Below are 21,449 nucleotides of genomic sequence, written 5' to 3'. Positions count from 1 at the left end.
GGTTTCTTTGAAAGCTCACTGGGAAGAACTACAGTTTTCACATTTTCAGAAAGCAGTTTTTCCACCAAGTTGTAAATTATTTTTGCTTTTTCCGCAGGGAGATATTTGTTGCATCACCTGAACACTGTCTTGTGTCGCTATTTTAGAATAATTACACAATCCTTTCCAGTAACCTTGGGCTAATTTCTCACAAGTTTTTATGATACAGGGTCTCTGTAAAAAAATAAAATAAAAATGCAACCAGTAATTATTGAAATGTGTGTTTTTAAATAAATGATGTAAAAGACTGGAATCATTAAAGCCTCTGAAGGCTTCAAACTCATCTGCCTTTCAATGAGGCAGTCGTGCTCCTAGACAGTTGTTGACAGCATAGCACAGCCTTCTTCTTCTTCCTTTAAATCTCCCCTGCTACTCCTTTATGCATCCCATCCATCCATATACACACGCATGCATAGCCTGCGTTCTCGCATAAACAGCACAAGAGGGGGAAAACAGCCAATCTGTATTCACAACATTAGTTTTAAGCAAGCTAAACTACTCACCACAGCCCAAAAGGAAAGCCTGTTTAGCACTAATGACCGTGCGCCAGAGCAAATACAAATGAGCCCATTCAACTTAAGTAGCTCCCGTTCGCAGTTGGCGTGCCGAATGATCTCACCGATGCAGATCTGTTGGGCATCAAAGGTCTTGCAGCTGTTGTTTGACGGCCGAGGGAAGTCGGATGATGAGGGGTTGATGATGCTGGCTCTGGTGCCCCACAAGATGAGGGTGAACTGACTCAACACACCTGAGAGAGTTTGGGGGGGGGAGTCAGCGACAGATGAAAAGAAGAGGCGTGAGATGTGGATGAGAATATTAATGTAACTCTTCACCGAGAGCGTACTGGGCTGAGAAGAGGATAAAGGGGTGGATGGGGGGGAAACAACACCGGAGAAGGATAAACACAGGCTGAGGATACAGATGCATTCCTACAGCCTTTTATTTCCCAAGATGCTGAAAGTAAACAAAGCCCTAGGATTGGACTTGGACAAGATGCTTCCGTTTGCGCCTGTTAACAGAAAATGCAGCTCAATACAGGAGTTGTAAAAAAAAAATCATTCTCAACATACAAAAGTTCAGAAGGTTGCATGCAATTTTATTTTTAATTTTTTTGCAGAAGGATATTTTGTTAGCGCGGCAGCCGCCAGGGGTTTAATCGCGCCCCCAGAATCAAAACTTGGTACCAACTGAATCAGGAGAGCGGGCCAGGAAGAAAATAGAAAGTGAGAAGAGGCTAGAGAGGGACGGGCATTGAAAAAATGTGAAGAGGGACTTGAGTTGATGAGGGGATTGATGTGGCTGGGCTGGACAGCTAATGATATGGAGTTACCATAGTCACGACCATTGGGGAGCACGTTCTCAATTTCCAAGGTCCATTCCCCTTGGGGGTCCTCGTCCCATGAGTGGGTGGTCATGAAGGACCAGTCATTGAATCCCTCTGAGGAAAAGTCGTTGGGTCTGAGAGAACAGGGGGGGGGGGGGGGGGGGGGGCACAAAGATGTATGCTTTATTTTTCCGCATCGCTTCTTCCCAGCGAGCCTGCTTGTGGGAATACCTGTCGACGAGCGGGGGGGGGACTGAAGCACACACACACACAAACTCACGACGTGTTCTTCTGTGTGTGCGACAGATGTGAGAGATGTGTGTATTAGGTGGCGTGCTTGTTCACCTGGGGAACAGAAGGGTGGAGCATGTTCCCAGCGGGCTGATGAGATGAATGGCCAACTTTCCTCTCTGGTTGTGAGAGAGCGTGAGGCGAGCCTGAACGTGTTCCAGAGAGCCGACATATTCCGGCCGTCCCCAGCAGGCATCCACGCTCTTGCTGAACACCAGCTTGTTCCCGACATCTCTGCAGAAGCGGTGGGCAGAGAGTGGTTAATGTCGTGTGGCTGCAGAAGCGGACACACACACACACACACACACAGAGGCCCGTGCTGCAAATCTTTGCCACCATCACAGCTCTGGGCAGAATGCTATCAATCAGACTGGGCTGGAATTCAGAACAACTGCTTTTAGGGAGGCTGAATTCACTGCAGTTTGAACACATTACACAGAGCTTCAAATGACCCCCCCCTCCCCCCCCCCCCCGACCTTGGTTCTGTGAGCATGGCGTGAACACACTGGTGCTGCGGTCCAACTGTGGTCCAGTTCTGTGCCAAAGCCACCATAGCACCTGCATCCAAGAGCCCATAACCGTAGGAATGACTCACTGTGGGGGGGGGAGAAAAAGGCATGTCGAGAGTGGCAGGTGGGCGGATTGTGGCGAACACAACATCACATCAAGAGAACTGATAGTGAGCTATGCACTCGATTATAGTCAAATGAATAATTGCTCCTCAGTCCCTAAAACATATGAAAATCCTCGATTTAAAACGCAGCAATCCGATAGACTGTATGGAAACAACCCCCCTTCCCCCCCCGCCCCCCACCACTGCGTAAACATGGACCTAGAGTAAGCCAGGAAAATGAATTCTAAAAAATGAAAATGTGAAATCTAAATTGTTGTTCGAGCACATCGGCAGACATTACGATGCATTATCTTCCTTTGTCAAATTGCAGGTGAAGCGGAGAATGCAAACCGCAAGTAGCCTGACAGGATGTTATTGTGTGATTACTTTGTGCACAGAAGCAAACACGCAAATAAATCTGCTGTGCACCGAATGTATTTGTTCTTAAGTTAAATAGTTATTTGCATAATAATTACTTCTCTATTGAATGCAAGTCGGATTTACACACAAGCTTCTTTTTTTTGGCTTTCATAAGGACCTATATTCTGACACAAAAAGCAACATGTGCTTGATTTGGTCCAGCCGGCCTCTAACCTCTACGTCCCACTCCGTTGGTCTTCCAGTCTGTGGCGCCGAGGTGTCCGGGCTGGGCTGTCCTCACCACCAAGTGCTGCATGTCTCTCCAGGTCAGGTTCATGCTGCACAAATGCAGAAATATGTACCGATCGCTGGTATTACCTTCTAAAATTTTGCACACAATGACAAAAGCCGGGTTTTGCTGACTTCGGCTTTTTCAAAAGGAAATACGAGGAGGTGTGGGACACAAGAAAAGATCGGGAATCCCACATGTTATGCTGTTTTGTGATATGTCTGTACTTATATTGCTGTGCTTTTAATGCTATAGTGATGAAAGGTCAGGGAACACAGTAAAACAGTGGCTACAATATAGTGGAGGACCGTCTTCCCCACACCGTAATAATACTCTCTAATGAGGACTGGGAGTGTGGGGGGGTCACCTTCCACACAGTGTAAGACAGTTTTTCTTCTCATCGATTTATTGGGAGTTGCAGCAGAGAAGATAATGAATCGCACTCGTGCAAAACCACGGTCGGCAGAAAACAACAAATGCACTGTGGCACTTCGCCTCCACATCAGCATTCACATCTCACGCCCTCTCGTGTCTTATTAATTGACAAGTTCACCCGTGCACTCAATGTCACCTCTGCCGAGAGGAAAGGGGAAAATAATAAAAAGGCCAGACGGCCAAAAAACACTCTGCCTCATTAAATGATTGCATCTATGAGAGGAGCGTGTTCCCAGTCTGATAAACTGGCTATCCTGTTATTGCTGCTGCCTGTCAGAAGGGACGCGGCCGCTCACTGACAAACACTTACAGGCTCGGCTGCGTGGAGGAGACCTCAGCCGTCAGCCAGCGTCCCTCTCTCAGGCTATCAGAGGGGACAGTGAGACACGGCGGACGCTCCGCCTGAAATGAAACTGGGCTTTGAGGCAATACTTGATTTGATTTGACACCTGCTGGCTAATCGCTAACGTAGGTAAATTCGGTATAAATGGATGACTGCTGACCGATAAGAGGATTTAGCACCCGGCGGATAAAGATGGGAACATAACGGCGAGCACAGAGCTGCCGATGGAAACGTGGATTTTGGCAGCTGAGGTCCAGAATGAGCGATGATGAGTGGCGCTCTGGAGTTTCTACAGGTATTCAGACGTCTCTGTGGGCTGCAGCTGCTGATTTGTCTCGCTAATTAACGCATTATCAAAAGCTTAATTTACTGAGGGAAAAAAAACAAAATCAGAGCTGGGATTTAGGCACACTGCTGACTGCTAGATGTGTGTGTGTGTGTGTGTGTGTGTGCACACACTCAAACAAACACCTATCATCACAGCACAATGGAGAAAATGCAAAGGAATAACGATCTTTTTTCTTGTTGACTGTTCATTATTGTAAAATGAAAGCTAAATAGTTACAGTATAGGATTAAGAGACGTTGTTCCGACTCACTTGGCCTCCAGAGACAGAGCGATGATCCCAGCAGCCAGCGGGGCAGACGCTGACGTCCCGGTGTGAGAGTCGGTGCATTTTTGCCTCAGGTCTGTGGTCACCTTGGAGACAGGAGGAAGAGGAGAGCAGTCATACAGTTAAACAGACACACAAGAAGTTCCTCGCCGTGGGAGGGGGGAAGTTTCACGGCGAGTAAAGCTGAGAGTGAGTCGTAGAAGAGGAGAAGGCAAGAGGAAGTCCGTCAGTGACTGGAGATGGGAAGCCCGCGGGTCGTGCTGGAGCCTATCCCAGCAGCCAACGGGTGAGAGGCGGGGTACAACCAGGACAAACCACCAGCTCATTGCAGTGCCACAACACACACAGACAATCATTCACACTCACACTCACGGACAATTTGGTGTAACCAATTCAAACATGCAAACTCCTCTCAGAAAGGCCGCAAGTCGGATTCGAACCTGTGACCTTCTTGCTCTGCGCCACCGTGATGCCCCACCCACAAACAGCCAAAACATAAAACAAAGTGATCAAAACTAGTAGTCACTTTGGATAGAATAAAACTGCGTGCGGTCCACAAAGTAACTGCTGCAGTACAGCGCTTCCTTTCCCTCTGTTGGATGAGTTGTATATTTGCTTGCCTGCAGCACGCTCCTAGTAGCACGTAGCAGAGAACGGCAGCGTTACGGCTGTTTCATGTTACCGTACGTCCCCGAGGCGAGTCTTTCTTCAGCTGACAAGCAGCCAGGAGGAAACACGTGTGTTTGTTAGCTTCACATCAGTCGCTCTGGTTTTCACAGACTGACGCAAGTTTATGAGTTGATATCGGACGTACGTGCTCCAGCCTTTGACTGAGTGACACGGGGTGTGAGATGTAAGAACGATTCGTTTTTATGCGTCATGTCGACACTGACAGCGCCACCTACTATTTGCTTCTCCCCTGGGTTTCCGGAGCTGAATGTGGTGGCGAGGGTGGAAGCGCATGGCTCGCTGTACCACGGCACGTTGCCCGACTGTGTGGTGCTGCTGATGGACAGGGTGTAAATGCTGTTAGTGTAGCCGTCACAGTTGCAGTTGTCCTGCTCCCGGCCACCGTTTCCCGAAGCCCACACAAAGATGGAGCCGCGTCCGTCCCGTCCCTGAGGTATAGGAAACACAAGAAAAAGAAATGCATATGCTTAAATCATGAACCACAGGAATGCACAGAATGAAACGGGAGAGAGAGGCTTAGCAGGAAGCAGCCGAAGCGTAGCAATCAAGCGTCTGACAGACGTACACGTCTCACCGCGATAATGCCTCGTCGTTTACTGAACGCGCTTTGTTTCAGAAAGAGGCGTTTGTTAAGTAATACATCATAATTCGGGCGACTTACTGCGGCAGAACATCTGGTAACAGACAGAAGAAATGTAATTACAGCATCTACAGAACTGGGGCATGATGAATGACGTGTGACTCTGGGAAGGAGACTGCACGCGCAAATACAAGAGCTAAGAGGTGCACATTTAATCCAGGCGGTTAAAACTCTCAGGCGAGTTTACGATTCAAAATGTCACTTTTGAAAGAAACAAAGGATGTCCTTGCCAACCCCAGTTCCCTTTGGATCAGGCTGAGGAAGCAGCGCTTTTTTCTTGTCTTGTCAGTGGAACACAGTTCCTTTTCAATCAGCGACCAGGAACTTCATCAGCGGTGGAAGGTTTTGGTCTTTAGAATTGATTTTTGAGATTTAGAGTTTACTTCCACACTGTTGATCGGTTGATCCCTGCCCTACAGGGCTGATCTTATGCCTCTGGACCTCTGTCTCTGAGGTCGTGTGACGAGTTGTCGAGTGTCCATGACAAAGACAGAGAGGAACGGCATCTTTAGACAGACAGGTCTTTTCAACATATATTTTTTTAAAGGGCTTTTTATTTAATTTCATTTTTAGTTTTGCAGTCACATTTTATTATGTTTTTTCTCTTTAGAAAATTTGATAACCAAAACTGTTATTCTTTGCAAGGCCTTTCCAGCACTTTAATTGTTTTTATGTGAAGCGCCTATTTTTCAGTGCAATGCCAAATAATCATTATTAACTCGCATCTCTTCCATTCAGCACTTTATTACATGCCGCAAGCAAATTATTTTGTCAAAGAGTGAAAGCAGCAATGCAGACAAGGTGACTTTCAGATTGAAAGTCAAACAAAAACAGTGTAAAGTCAGAAATAAAAACTCTTCTTCCACCAATGGGTTGAATCAAGTGGGTGGATTCATTTTGTAGAACAAAACAATAAGATTAGAAAGAAAGAAACAGACGAATTGAGGGTGACCCTTTTCTTTTTTTTTACATCCCACATGTGGAGAAAAAACAATGAAACATCAAGAAGCAAGAAAAAATGTCAAGATGAGAGACACAGTGTATTTCATGTATTTCTCCAAACTCGTTTATCCACAGAAACAGTAAAACATCAAACTAGAATTATGTCCTTGCCATTCCACGCCTCCACCAACCAGCAAAGTTGTATCTTCCATCCATGCCTGTCCAGAATCATCAATCTACTGACAACTTTTAATTAAAAGAGATTTTATCCCCCCCTCCCGACACACAATGAAAGTTACTACTATATTGACATGTGACATCCCAGTGATAAATCTCCTGTTAACAACATGCCGTCTTCATCGTGAGGTGTTTTTGCTGCCTGGCGCAACAGTAATCACCAATAATGATAACAAACCAAATCAGCTTGCGATGGTCCACCAGTGGAAAGATCAGGCCAGGTTCACCGGTTATCACCCGGGGGCGAGGAAGTGAAGAAGGTGCACTCGTACAAGTAGCTTGGGGTCTAAATCAATAACAATCTGCACTGGTCTAACCTACAACATTGCTGCCTTGAAGGGTCAGAGCATGCTGTTCTCCCTGAAGACACCCACATACAAAATTGATCTGGCATGACTTTGTCAAGCTTGTCAATAAGTGTTAAAGTGCAATGAGAAAAATAGAAGGAAACAGAATTCCTGCTCCTGTTTTTGCAGGCATCGCCACTAAAACCAAAATCTGACTGGACGCCATGTTTAGCCAGGCAGCGCCGTCCTTCAAGTATGGACGGCGCAGCAATGAAGCCACATATTCTGAAAGATGGATGTTTCACACACACACACACATAGCTTTAACCTGGCGGAAGAAAAGATCTCTGATGTCTCCAGTTTCAAGGTGGGCAGTCGAGATTAGTGCCAATAAGGCAGTATCTGACTAAATGTGATTAAGATGCTCCTGATCCCAAGTCCTGGTGATGAACAATGTCTAGAAAAATGTTTCTGTAAAATGTTATGATATCACAGTGACTCGCTGTGAAGCTGACTTTTGGCCTGGAGGATAGAAAAATTCCATTAGGGCATCATTAGCATATGAATGATTGAGTTATGGCTGATAGTGAATAATTACCTTCATCTTTGACCTTTAAGAGTTAAAGTCGTGGTAAAGGTCAGCCGTTAATGTCAGAGCGGATTTGAACGGTTGCTGCTAGTAAGGAAGGGTTTGGGGTCAGTCCCACCTGAGGACCTGAGAGCTCACATGTTTTCCCATTCTACTCTGGCTTCCTTTAATGGTCCGAAACGTGCAATGTCTGTCTGTCTGTCTGTCTGCAATGTAATAAACCGGTGATCTGATATTGACCCTGCACACAATACGGTGGTTAGGGAAAATGGATGGATGACTAGAATGCCCAGTGCCTCAGAGCCTGGCTGTTGCAGAGACAGAGGCGTCCGTGCGGAAACTTGCCCAGGACTTTAGTTTCGCACGGAGCGCTAGTAAAAAATTTAATGAGAAAAAAAATGAAAAACTGAAAAGGTGGACCGAACCGAACATGCAGAACCGAAGCGTTTCAATACATGGCGTGAACCATTACACCCCTAATAAGTTCCAATATTGTGGCTTCTCAGTCCATCTAAATACAAAGATGTGCTTCTTATCAGTGTGCTGCAACACGCCTTTCTCTGGCATGGCCAATCAAATGTGAAGTACACAAAGAGACCTCAGAGGCTTTTTACATGAGCTTATTTTCCATATAGGATTATGCATTTAATTCTCTTAATTGACTCCCACCTCTAAATCTGCACATTGCCCGTGAAACAGAAACTGGGGAAAGTCTATTCCTGCTGTGTGTTCAATGCTGACTGACTCTGAACCATTCTGTATGCTAACATTAAGAGTCTTGGGGGCTCTGGGCTAATCCTCCTAAATCTTCCGGCCCTATTTTCGACCTTGTGCTGCCTTTGCTGCAGGCTGCACTGGGACACGATGACATTTCAGCGCCAGGGGTTATCTCACTGCCAGGGAAACACACATTGAGGTCCTATAGTGCTGCTGTCAGGCCATTTTGTCCTCACTGAACACACTGTGACACGTGGATTATTTCCAATTTTAGGATGTGAAATTATGACTCATTCTATTTGAAAGAAAGTGTGCAGTCTAATTAAATTATAGACAAATTACAGCGGCGGTTAAATCTGTTGAAACCATTGTTCTGCATCGGTGCTCCGCTGCTCTGTTACAGTTCTCCCAGCTCACATTTATTATTTAGCTGCTTTTAGAACCTCCTTTAATGCAGCACGCTGACTTTAGCTGTAGACACCGTGACGCACTCTTTAATGGCACACGCTATTCAACCTTCAAGGACTCGCCCGTGGCTAATTAGCAATCTCACCTTGATTTTGTTCTTTTCAACAACACGTAGAAAATGGAAACATGTTCAGATTTAATTTCAACATCGCTGTTTGATGGCTTGTTGAGAATTAAAGATAAATAAATAAATGAGTTCAATATTTTTGGTAAAAGGCACAGTATTTGTCTGCTTGCTGAGAGTTAGGGAGGAGACTAATGCCGCTCTTATGCCTGTGGCATAAATATAAGATAGAGCCAGCGGCCATATATACTGCAGCTTAGTTCAGCATAAATACTGGAGCTGGGCAAAGAGCTTTGTCTACAGTTCCAAAATCTTCAGCTCAGAATCACCATATTGTGTCAGGTTGGCTTAACCCGCATATGAAGTGAATTCTAAGTAGAAGACTTGCATCCAAGGACATAGTGCTTGTAGAAAAAACTGAATTTGCGCTGATATGAATAGCTTTAACCTTTATCACTGAAGACACAATACTATTCAGAAACGTGTTTTTGTGTGTGCATAGATTACTCTCTCTCATTATAACAGAAAATTGGCACACAGACATGAAAACTGCCTAATCTCAAACAAGACTAAAAAGTAGAAAAGCACTCAGAGAGCGCAGACCTCCGCCAAGCAGCTCATTCCCTTCCTAATTGGATTTACGCCATCCACATGGTGATCTTTATCATCACCAAAAGGTTCTAGATTCTTCTCGGTATCTTTATACATATATCAATTAAATGTACATTCATATGCTCTGACTGACCATGGTGATTCCCTGGAAGAAAGCCTCCTTAGCCAGCCTGGCAGGGCCGTCCAGTGACTTGCCGTCATCCTCTGGGCCCCAGCTGGCGCTATAGACATGGATGTGCTGAGGATTCAGGCTAAGCGAGTGTGCCTCCACCACGTCCGTCACCTCCCCATCCAACATACGAACTCCTGTAAAAATTTAAATACGTGCACAGCAATGCAGAATCGGTTACAAAACTAGATGTCATGGAGTACCAGTAAGAAATCGTTTAGACTGCAAGTCCCCGTGAAAAACATTAAAAAAACAGGAGAAGCTAAAGATTTCAAAGACAAACCGAATGGTTCGAGAGTTCCGGTTTTAATGAGCGAGTGCAGGAGAGAGAGTTCACCTGCAGCCGCTGCTCTAACAGAAGCGACAACATTTTACTGATACACAAACAGAAAACGCTGCTGGTTGCTAAATCGAGAAAGCCGTTTCCTGACCCCACTGAACCCACAGCAGGGACAAGAAGGACACACACACACACACACACACACAAATAGAGCTGAGCAGGACATTTACAGAACCTTCAAGCGACTGTTGTCTCTACAGAGTAGCGCAGAATGTCACCTTTCACAACGGCTGAACGCACCCCTGTCTGAGCCTTTGAAGTCAGTAGCATCAGATCAGTCCTCTGAACATGACTGCACCCTCATTACTGATAAAGCACCCCCCCCAGACACGGAGGGCGTCGCAACAACTGCTGACATTTACGCTAAGACTTCAATAACCCATCGAAGACAATGTGCCTGGCCCGGCAGGCGTGAACACGCGCCAGGAGGGATGGAGCCAAAGCAGTATTTACTCTGTTGGAGAGCAGATTCGCTGTAACAGAAGTCTGAATACCAAGTAATCTAACCCCCCCAAAAAAGAGCAATGTTTGTTCAACGGTCCCTGTGAATGGGCTCCGTTACAGCGGTAATAATAACTATCCTGGCAATGTCATCTACGCCCTGTGGCTCAGCAGTTCCTTATTAATATACGGTAGTGTGAGCTCTCCCACTGAGTCAGAGGGAGCAGGGTGGAAGACAGGTGTGTGTGTGTGTGTGTGTGTGTGTTAGGAAAACAGGTATTGCATGTGAAAAGAATCACCAAATTAGCAAAGCAGAGTTGATGACAGTTTTGGACACAAATGACCAATTATTGTGCAGCAAGGATTCTCGTATTTATGCATTACCACCAACATGGCCGATTGTGCACAATCGCACGTCGCTGCTAGCAAATCACAGCTGCTAATAAACAATCTACTGACCCCCCTGACGCGAACAGATTCGCAGAGGAATAATTGACGAGTGCTGGGCCGATGCGTGACTTCGTCTGCAGATAAATGTTGCTGAAAACGAAGGAGAGTTATGACTAACATCTGTGAATGGGACTGCTTGGGGGGGGGGGGGCACACGAGTCTCGTTGGCCGCCTTCACGTCGCTGACAAATTGTTTTGTGACAAAGGTTACTTCGTGCCTTCTAGCAATATTTCATCAAATGCTAAACATCCTTTCTGACTTAATTTGCGGTCACATTTATATTTCAAATGAAGCTGCATCTTCTCTATTAATGCATATCTGGAAATGCTGAAAGCAATATTGTATTACAGTTTTAACTGTACAGCCCTAAAAGTCAACTTTTGCATAAACTGCAGAAACATTTTAGTGCTATGGCTTTCACTACCAACATAACTAAATTTTAAAAAGATCTCACAATGCACAGAGTTCCCTACACTTTCAACTTGACACTTTACAGTCAAGCTGAAAGAAATAAACAAATACACCAATTGTTGAGATTATTGTGCATATTATTTCTCTATAAACACCTTCAGACGGATTAAACTAAACACTGCGCCCCCCCCCCCCCAGACTGCTTCACTCACCTCCAATCTTAGCATTGTAGGCCACACCTACACCACACACACCATTGTTGGCTACAGCTGCAACTTCTCCAGCACATCGCGTTCCGTGTCTGGGAAAAGAAGGAGTCAGAAGCACACAGCTCATAAGAGAGTATTAAAAAAAAAAAAGAAGAAGGAAGAAATAATTTACACAGTCAGCAGGGGAGTTACAATACAGCAGATAAATACTGATGGTAACAAAAAAAAAGGCTGCCATTGTTTGGAACTCCTGCTTTGAAATAAGAATAAAAAGAAGATCCCTTTTGTTCCTCCTGCTGATTTGTGTTGGCGTCAGCGTCATGCTGAGGCTCTATCAAACCTCGAATACCACATTTGTGCATACAAAATAAACGCGTCGCAGAGGAGTGTGTGAAAATTTCAAGGGCTGGTTAGATGGCAGGCTTAGAAATATTTTAAATAAAACACATTCTTAATCAGCCTCTTACTGCATCAGTGAGCGAGTGATTCCCACGTGTGTGTGTGTGTGTGTGTTTGTCTTCTAGTTGGAGTCATGCAGTTAATGCATTTAGTTTTATAATAGAAACAAATGTGCTGCTACCAACTTCCAGAGATCAGTAAAACGGATCAAAATCTGCTGACAGTTTGTGAGGTTGTCTGTCTGCACTGTCAATCAAATCTCGTTCAACACCCACACAGTCACAGTACAGGGAGCCTTTTTTCGAAACACTTTGCTCCATGAACAGTACACACTTTCATCTATATTATTTCACATGTACATAGTTTGACTAGTGAATTCAGTCAATAGTACAGTAATTCTTTTAAACACAGCTACAGAGACCCCCCCCCCCCCCCCCCGCCCCGCCCCGCCCCGCCCCGCCCAAGGAGAAAGACAATGATCTGTCCAATAATAACTTTAACTCGACTGTCACTGGCCACCAAAATGAGATAAAAGGGATGGTTTCACGAACATGAATTATTGATGGACTCACATTAATAACTCAGCTCAGAGTTTCAGAGAACAGACAGGTTCCTCATAAAATGTTGTCAAAATGTCATACATAGATATTTCAGAAGGGGACCCCCCACACACACGCACTGCAAATTGAAAAACATGCTCCATCAACTTCAGGTCCAATCTTGCTTGAACAGCTTTGCACATCTTCAGGAACCCCCCCCCCCCCCCCAGTGTAATTTGTTATCTATAGATAACTATCTTAGCTATTTCTATTTTAATGTATGACACTAATTTCCTTTTTCAATATCTTTAGCCTCATAGCATAATTGCCCATCATCAATAGGCATTGCCTAAGAGTTAGGCAATTATGCTATCAGGCTAACAATCTCTTGTTTTGGCAGCACAGTGGTCAGCGCTGTTGCCTTACAGCCAGAAGGTCGCAGGTTTAAATCCAACTGGAGTTTGCATATGTTAGCATTGCTGTCACGAGGCTAAAGTCCATTGTTTTACTGCTAAATAGCTTATTTCCTTTTGTACAAATGGGAGAAGGTAATGGAGAATTGAAAGTTGCCTCCAGGACATAGACTAACAAATGTGGGGAGGGCATATTTTTCTTTTGGGTCTATGGCAGTGTTCATTAGAAACTGAAGCTTTAAAACACCTTAATGACCTAATTAGCATTGTAGATCATTCAAATTCACATCCCCGAAGCAGCCTCTTTATCAGATTATTCAGATTCTATAACAATCGAGGCTTTCACTGTAGATTTCACTGCAGGAAGCATATCTTTGGGTGATTATCTGTTATTTCATCACAGCACTAAAGGTGAATAAACCTTCTAGCTCATTACATTTCAGCTCCATTATGCATCTAGCATATTTATCTTATGAGTAATGCTATTCAAGACAGACCTAGAACAGTGGAACTAACATATTTTTTTAGATTTTAATGCCTCTGTTTAACATAAAAACATGCATATTTGAAGACCTACAAGACGCATGCTTCCAATAATTTATTGGAGCAGTGGCTCACTGCTGCACACCAGTCTGTTTCAATGTGTTGGGAACAATTGTTTGCACTTGATTCTTTGACATTTAAAACAAAAATGTAATCCCATAATTATCTAGATTTTAAATTATTTTATACATCCCATTTTCCTCTGCAGTGTGGTTCTTTTAATGTTGGTGCAAAATGACACATAAACACAGAGGAAGCCCTAATTACTAATGAGAACATATTGTCTCACTTTCCTTAAGTACTCATGCCAGAAAGCCCACAACCATTCACTCTATCCTAAATACACAGTCAGCATTTTAGCTGCATATATGCCAACCGCATCTGATGCTCATTTGTGAGACCTGACCTGAAAATCCACACGATTCCCCCACAAAATCTATGAGGAAAAAAATGACACATGCAGAAAAGTTAGAAATAGAGTAAATACATCATCTATCGCTGAAGCAGAGGATGGAAAAAAAACGACAAACTTTGCCCAAGAGCCAAACTGAAGAGAAAGACCAAACAAAGCTTAAACACAGCTTTGATAAGGCTGCTGAACTAGAGCTACTCATTTCACACAGCCAATGGAACAGCTGTTATCTTATCAGAAAGAGGGAGGAAAAGGGGGAAGAACGAGGCCTTGGTGTTATCTCGCCGGCTCCACCGCAGGAACCACACTCTGTCAAATGCTGCCTTGCTTTTAAGGAAAGTGTAGATATGTCACTTGACACATTCTCGCTCAAGTAACCGCAAGGACCCAAAGGACTCTGCTACTGAAACACTTATCTATTTTCAAATATGTCTAAAAAATAAGAAAGATACGAGATAGACAACTTTAGCAAAACATATAGGACTTCATTGAATTGTGTCCATGGCATCATAATGCATCCCTGAATGCGACTGCATCTAAGCCATACTCGGCTCAACTGTGGGATCACGGCATTGCTTTGTGGGTTCGTATCTGCTTTTAGAAGGACTGAATAGGGGCTCTTCATTGGAGCTTCCAAAAGGATTAGGCTGTTTCCCCACTCAGCACAGCACAACTAAGCCCTGGCCTCAGGCAGGTTTGTTCAAATGGTTTTACTGGAATGTTACGGGGAGAGCTCCTCATTGTGTGGTCGGATACAGAAGCGCTATCTGCTGCCTTGTGAAGACGATCAGATATTTGTTCTAAATCCCAGAGTTGAAGGTCTTGGGTTTTGAAAAAAACTACACAAATTAGATAATTTGTAATTCATTTCAGTGAACTTCAGTGGGCAGAATTTTTGAGTGGTTCAGAAACACAAAGTCCTTCATCTGTCAAGAACCACTTACACCTTTAGGCAGTTAAATGTAAACCCCAGTCACCGGATTGCTGACTGGGGTTTCAAGCAGCTTTTTTCTAGCATTTTAATAACACGTTTTTGTATTGCAATAAATAAATATATATATATATATATAAAAAAACAGGCAAAAAGCCAGATGAACTGAGTTGAAATATGAGGTTCATGTTAACAACACCTCAGAAAATGTCTGCCTGGCTGTTTCTAATATAAAGACACCCTGGCCTGCAGAATAACAAAGACAAGAGGAAGCAGAATTATATTATTCAGGTTTGAGAAAGAGTGGCAGCCACTCTCTATTCTACTGAGACCCGATGTTGAGTTCTATAACGTGTCATCACCTAGGTGACCTTAATGCTGTGTTAAACCTCATAGCAGGGATGTTACAGCAGACCACACAGAAGGAAGCTGTCTGCTTCGGTTTGATGATTCAGGCTCTTTGCCTGTCTCTGTATTTCGTATATTTGCAGTAGGACTGTAGAATGAAATGTACTTACACATAATTCAACATGAAATGTTACATAATGTTACATTGTAAATTTATAGACTCAGTGAACTGCCAAATTTAAACAATTTCATTGGGTAAAGAAAAAGGAAAACATGAATGATATAATCTGGAAGACATGGTAGAGGAAAAAATTTCAGAAATATGTCAGAACATTACCATTTTGTTTATGCATGAAAATATATGTGAAAATATTTACAACTGATCACGTATTAACTTTTCAACAGCACAAAAAAAACAAGACAAAATCACTGGATCAAAAGTTACTCTGCTTAAAGTCACCAACTACTTTACCCCTTAATGACTGCAGGGGTTCTCTGACCGTACTAATGCAGCGGATCCCTGCTCAGCCTTGACTAATACCAGAAGAAATTAACACTACGAATCAAATTAAAATGATTTGTCTTCTGCAGCAAGTGATGCAGCTGCCTTTATCACTTTTCCTATTGAATGCATTCTTGATGAAGAGGCACTTTCATGGTCAGAGAAACTAGTAGTTGAGCCCCCACCAAGGACGAAGCACAAAACGAGAGATGCGTGCAAAACACTTTGCTTGGTCTTTCTCATCGTCATCATTCAGATCAGCTGACCACACCTCTTCCTTTATCTTTCAGGCCTTGAGTTGCTTCAGTATTCAAACTCTGCCATGGATTGGATTGAAGGACACACACACACAAGTGTAACATGCCAGTAAATTTCTAATAAAGGCCGTCCTTACACAATCTCACACTAAAGACATGCAGATGTGAAATAATGGACACCTGTGAGAAGTTCCTGACAGGCGAATGTCGCTCTTCCCCAGGGTTTAGAAATACAGACCATTTTTCTCTTTTGACTCACGTTCTCCCCGATGAAAGACAACATGAATTTGAGCAAGCAGGAATAAATGAATGAGCACAGCTGGTTGTTTTGCTTCGGGTTATACATTTAATTATAATATCCACACTGCATGCCCCCCCCCCCCTTCGCCCCCCATCATAGATATATCTTTTTTTTAGGAATATGTATATAGTTACCAGTATAAGCTCTACTGATGAGATGTGCAAGGGAGGTGAAATCAATGCTGTCATCATCTTTTCTTGCCCAAAAGAAAAATGAACTAATGGATGTAATGAAGGGGAAAAAAGATTAAATTAACCACACACACACACACACACACACACACACACACACACAAAAAAAAGACCAATATCATCATGATAAAGATAAAACAGCCTTCAAATTCTCCGACACACATTTGAAAAATATCTGGCAGATCTCTTACCTCAATATCAAATAGAATCTCTGTGGAACAAGCCCAGAGATGAGAATTCAAAACTCAGCCTGTGATCATTTCAGATGAACTGGGCTTCCCAGATATGGAAATACACGCCTCCAACTCTCCTTTGCTTTTTGTTTCCCTATGAATATATTCATATAATCTCACTGTGAGGGGGGTTGTGAATATTACTCACTGTCAGTCCATGTTAGTCAGCGGTGATTTACGCGACTCTCTGGATATAATTTGCCCGCAGGTCACGCCAAACAACACAGACACACCCCTGCCATTCATTTCATGTCTATGAATTGATCAAATTGAGGCTAATTGCGTTAGCAATTCCACTCACATGACAGATTACTCTGCACTCTATGTATTTATTTTATGTATATATATATATATATGAGTGTGGGTTTTTGAAGTAAAGGCACGTAGCAAGTTAAATAAACCGGAAACATTGAATAATCTGCTCCAGTCATGCTTTGCTCTAACGGAAGGACATGAGATCTGCTGTTACGGTGACAGAAAAGTTTGGGGTCGCTCCGCATGGCTGCTCAACCTGTCTGCAGGGACAGAAACAAGGACCCAGCTCCAAAAACCCGCTGACGCTACTCCCTTTCAATTGAAGCACACACCGAAGACAAATGGATCACATTTCAGATGACGACAGGAAAATAAATGCTACCTGTGAAATTGTTTTTATTTTACTGTATTTTATTTTCTATATTTTCTTTCTTTCTTTTGCTCAGTTTGTTTGCTGGGTTTTTCCGTGTATCTTTTCCTTTTTAGCTTTTATTTAACTTCCATTTTTTTGTTTTATATATATATATATTGATTGATTTTGTTTAGTTAATTTGAACTTGAGGGGAGGATTTTTATATAAGCCCATTTGGCTTCTTTTCCTCTCCTGCACTATTATTTGCCTTTGTAATGTTTTGTTTATGTTTATTATTGTGCATATGAATAAAATAAATAAAAAAAATGAAAATGAAACAGAGGCAGAAACATTCAAATCAGAACAGCTGCAAAGAATTGGTTCCATTCTCACACAGTATTCTTCAGAAGTTCATGAAGACTTGTTGGGCTTATTTAGCATCTCCCTTTGACCAACTAACAAGAGAATGTGACACTTTGAAATTGAGGACAGAAAAAAAGAGCATCATGGTGGCAAGAGTCTGAGAAAAGAGAAGAACGGCAAACAAATCCTGCTGTTCATTATAGAGAGAGGACGTCTGTTCTCATCTGCTCCAGGGGATTGGACTAAAGTGGAGGACCATGGTGTTTGAAGAAATGGGAATGGAAAGGAGGAAGGTGTTGGCTTCTCCCTCTCTGGAGCTTGAAGTGTTGCGTTATTAAATTGGTGCGAACATGTTTAAATGCGATCACCAAAGAAGGGAAGCGAAGATGAAGAATCACTGAGGGCAAGTCACCAACTATACTGTATTTGCAACAAATAAGTGTCAGAGTGGGTGTGGGGCTTATGGGCTGGGACTTGAATTGCAGCTACAGCAGCTTGGCTATTGTGCACTGAAGCAATGACAGAAAAGAGGGAGCGATCTTTGAAAAATAGCTGCACCAGTGCATTCTTTATATAATTGGTTTCTAAATGCTTGGCAAAAAGCCACATGGAGTCAGTGCCTTCTCAAAGTGTTGCTGCCTGTCAACTAACATTTGTAGGAAGGTGGAGCAGAATCAAACACCGAGTGTTGTTTGTTAGAAAACGGAAATGTTTAAAACATGCAGAGCGTGAAAGCATTTACAGTATTTTACAATCAGATTTATACCGTCCGCACTTCTTGCCAAATTCCAACAGGTGCAACAAACTCATTTTGAAGCCGTTTACGCACGTTGCCAGGTTGCCAGTTATGCGACCCTACCTGTTCTCATTTCGCTGAGTGTATCTCGGTTGGGGGTCGGCATCTCCATCATTAACATCATAGCTGGCCTCGGGGTCCTAAAAGAGACGCAAAAAGCATCAGCACATCAATCGCTTTGTATTAATTAGCTCCTCAAACACCGTTTAAACATGACTGGTATTTTTTTCCGCGCAACTGTAAATGCAGTTCTGCGTCGCTTACATAATTGCCATTGAGGTCAGGATGATCTTTCTCAATGCCGTCGTCCAGGATCGTCACCACGACACCTCTTCCCGTGTATCCTTCGGCCCAGGCCACTTTGGTATTCAGGTCTTGATGCGTTGGCGTCGACTGAAAGGTGCAGAAAAACCTTTGTTCGTCAGTCAATCTGCTAAGAATGAAGCTTCCCAGACAAAACCATGGCAAATGGTCTACTAGTCTGAATAGAAATTAAATAATTTGCAAATACTTTTTACTTACCACAAAAAATAAATAAAAGAAATCACATTTTAAAAATTCAACCAAAAAGGTTGATACAAAATAAACAAGACACAGAGGGAAGATGTGAGGTGATTCATGAGCACTTAAAATTCAATTCAAATTAATTGGATAACCTGTTACAGGCCAGAAATCTGCATGTATCTGCCTCCCTCCCAGTAGAAATAACTGTGCCCAGATTTCAATATGAGAGGCAACAGACCAATTAGAAATATGGAATTGAAAAGAGTGATTGGGTTGAAGAAGACATTTGCACTGGGTGGTATGAAGAGAAGTGAGTACAGGAGGAGTATAACATGGCTCCAGATACGTAAGGCAGATGGAGGAAAGGGATACCGAACAAAAAATCTTATCTGCCCCTTCTTCTATTTGCTGCCAATTCTCCAATTTCACGACAATTTTCTCCACAGTGCATGTGCACATCTTCAGCCACAAAGCCCAGACACTCCAATCTAAAATTGTCTTTGAACTGGCACAGACAGCAGCGTAAATCAACAAGAATTCAATGTTTGCTCCAGCTGAGGCTCCCAAACAAACTGATATAAAATGCCTCTATATATAATAAAATGGTTGTGCTACCAACAACGCTGGAGGCAAACACCCAAAGGCTAAACCACTGTGCAGAATAAAAGGTTCTAGTCCCCAGACGATTGGAGGTCCAGTGCTAAATGCCGGAGGTGATTTCACTTCTTTTGAGTGCCGATATCTAGTATGTCTGAGATATTCAATGCTGTTACCAATCCATGGCACCGACACATGCATTGTGAATATGAAAGAAAAAAAGAGCGGTCAGAGCAAATTGAAGCACCTCTGAGAAAAGCTGCTAATAATGAAACAGGACCATTTTCTACCAATGAGTCAAGGTGAAGCAGCTCAGCAGTGCGTCTGTCTGGACAGTTCATTTCACCTTCACCTCGGTGTCCTTAGATGCATCACATGAAGCACTTTGCAGAGATAATGTTGTAACTTTTACATAATTTGCTTCTACTGGATTGCTGGACGTTTGACTGACTCATTCGCTTTAGGCGGATGTGATCTGCACCGATGGAGGATTTGTTTTGGGTAGATGGGTATCCGCATCAATCTCAAAATGTAATGGGATCCAAGTTAGTATGAGACCCATCTTCAGAATTTCTTTTCCCCATCAAGATCCATCCAACAGTTTTTCCATCATCCTGCTAACAAACCTAAATTCTTTAGTTTCTAGAAATCAAAAGTGTGGGTCAGATAAAATAAGTGTGTTATACTGACAGCACCCCTTTGAAGCTCTTGTAGTTTTTATTAAAATGCAGTGTGTGGCATTTAAAAAAAATAATACATATACCGGTACAATGAGTGTTTGACTTACATATATATATATATATGTTTGTCATAATGATATTTGCAAAATATCCAGCCTGTAAGGATTAAAAACCATCAAACACACCAGATACCACTGCTTGGAGAAATCGGGGTCTGTTGGGTCTTCATAGACATCCCTCTTCTTCCTTTTTTTCACCACTTGCTGCTCCACCCACAGGACCTGGGGTACACACACACACACACACACACACACACACACACACACACACACACACACAATCCACAGTTTACATTAATCCTCACATGGATTTGCATCATTTATCATGTTCTAATCAGAAAGTGTTGCTATCTCCTACAGAGCGTGGATGTGGAAAAACATGGCTCCAGCTGTGTTCAAAAAGTAATAAGGAGAAAGAGAGGCAGAGATCAGAAGCCAATCTCATTTATTTCATTCCTGAGGTGCAAAGGGAAAGTATAGCTGCTAAACAGGCGGGGGGGGGGGCTTTGATGTCCTACATGGTGCTTGTCAAAGAAAATCGACACGAGGACAAATCATCTAGTCTGTCCTCAGTCTTATTTCCACAGAGTCATGATGTGTTCTGAGTATTCATTTGTTTTAGAATGATTGAAGATGCCAAATTGAATATATTATTTAATGGGTAAATATTTTAACACACAAATTCCATGAATAAACAATACAAATCTGTTTGAGCTTTTATTATATTGCACTCACAACCCCACGGGTGGGAGAGAACAGATCAACCTCTAGATGTGGCGACTCTCTTTTTTCCTTCAACACCCTGCGATCATCAGCTTCTCATTAACAAAGCCAAATATTTCACAGCAGTAAACTCACATTTCCACCGGTTGATCAATAAGTGCATCTTGCTTTGTGCACAGTACAAGGCATCGCTTACATATCGGGAAGAATGTGTTGCCTGCTCCTGTCGTTTTCCAAGGTGGGATCCCATTTGGACACAACACCAGAGTTACTGTTAGTGCAGTACAGACCTACTGATTATGTATATATATATACATATTGCATTTGCATCAACTGACCTGCATGCATGACAATGACTGTTGCATGCATTCTTTTTCTGTCCTAAAGGTCTGATAGTCTGCTGCCTGCTCCGGTTATCTAAGCCCAGAGCTGCCAAATACCTTCAGCCTCTCCCCCCCCCCCCCCCCCCCCCCATGC

General features: G+C 43.1%; 1 protein-coding gene across 1 annotated transcript in view; it reads right to left on the bottom strand.

The window, feature by feature from the left end:
* LOC137912685 (furin-like) overlaps positions 1 to 21,449 on the bottom strand; it is a 45,213-nt gene that overhangs the window by 794 nt on the left and 22,970 nt on the right. Inside the window, exons 3-14 of the mRNA XM_068756818.1 lie at positions 20,376 to 20,471; positions 18,674 to 18,802; positions 18,473 to 18,549; positions 11,578 to 11,666; positions 9,687 to 9,859; positions 5,213 to 5,425; positions 4,293 to 4,393; positions 2,862 to 2,965; positions 2,131 to 2,248; positions 1,709 to 1,888; positions 1,370 to 1,497; positions 659 to 787 (exon numbers count right to left, since the gene is read on the bottom strand). Of these exons, the coding sequence (XP_068612919.1) occupies positions 659 to 787; positions 1,370 to 1,497; positions 1,709 to 1,888; positions 2,131 to 2,248; positions 2,862 to 2,965; positions 4,293 to 4,393; positions 5,213 to 5,425; positions 9,687 to 9,859; positions 11,578 to 11,666; positions 18,473 to 18,549; positions 18,674 to 18,802; positions 20,376 to 20,471 (1,537 nt within the window). The remainder of the gene's footprint in view (positions 1 to 658; positions 788 to 1,369; positions 1,498 to 1,708; positions 1,889 to 2,130; positions 2,249 to 2,861; positions 2,966 to 4,292; positions 4,394 to 5,212; positions 5,426 to 9,686; positions 9,860 to 11,577; positions 11,667 to 18,472; positions 18,550 to 18,673; positions 18,803 to 20,375; positions 20,472 to 21,449) is intronic.

The sequence above is a fragment of the Brachionichthys hirsutus genome, unplaced genomic scaffold (genome assembly GCF_040956055.1).
Source record: "Brachionichthys hirsutus isolate HB-005 unplaced genomic scaffold, CSIRO-AGI_Bhir_v1 contig_939, whole genome shotgun sequence".
Lineage (NCBI taxonomy): Eukaryota > Metazoa > Chordata > Actinopteri > Lophiiformes > Brachionichthyidae > Brachionichthys > Brachionichthys hirsutus.
Note: the sequence above shows the minus strand (reverse complement) of the source record. Positions and strands in the feature narration are given on the sequence as shown.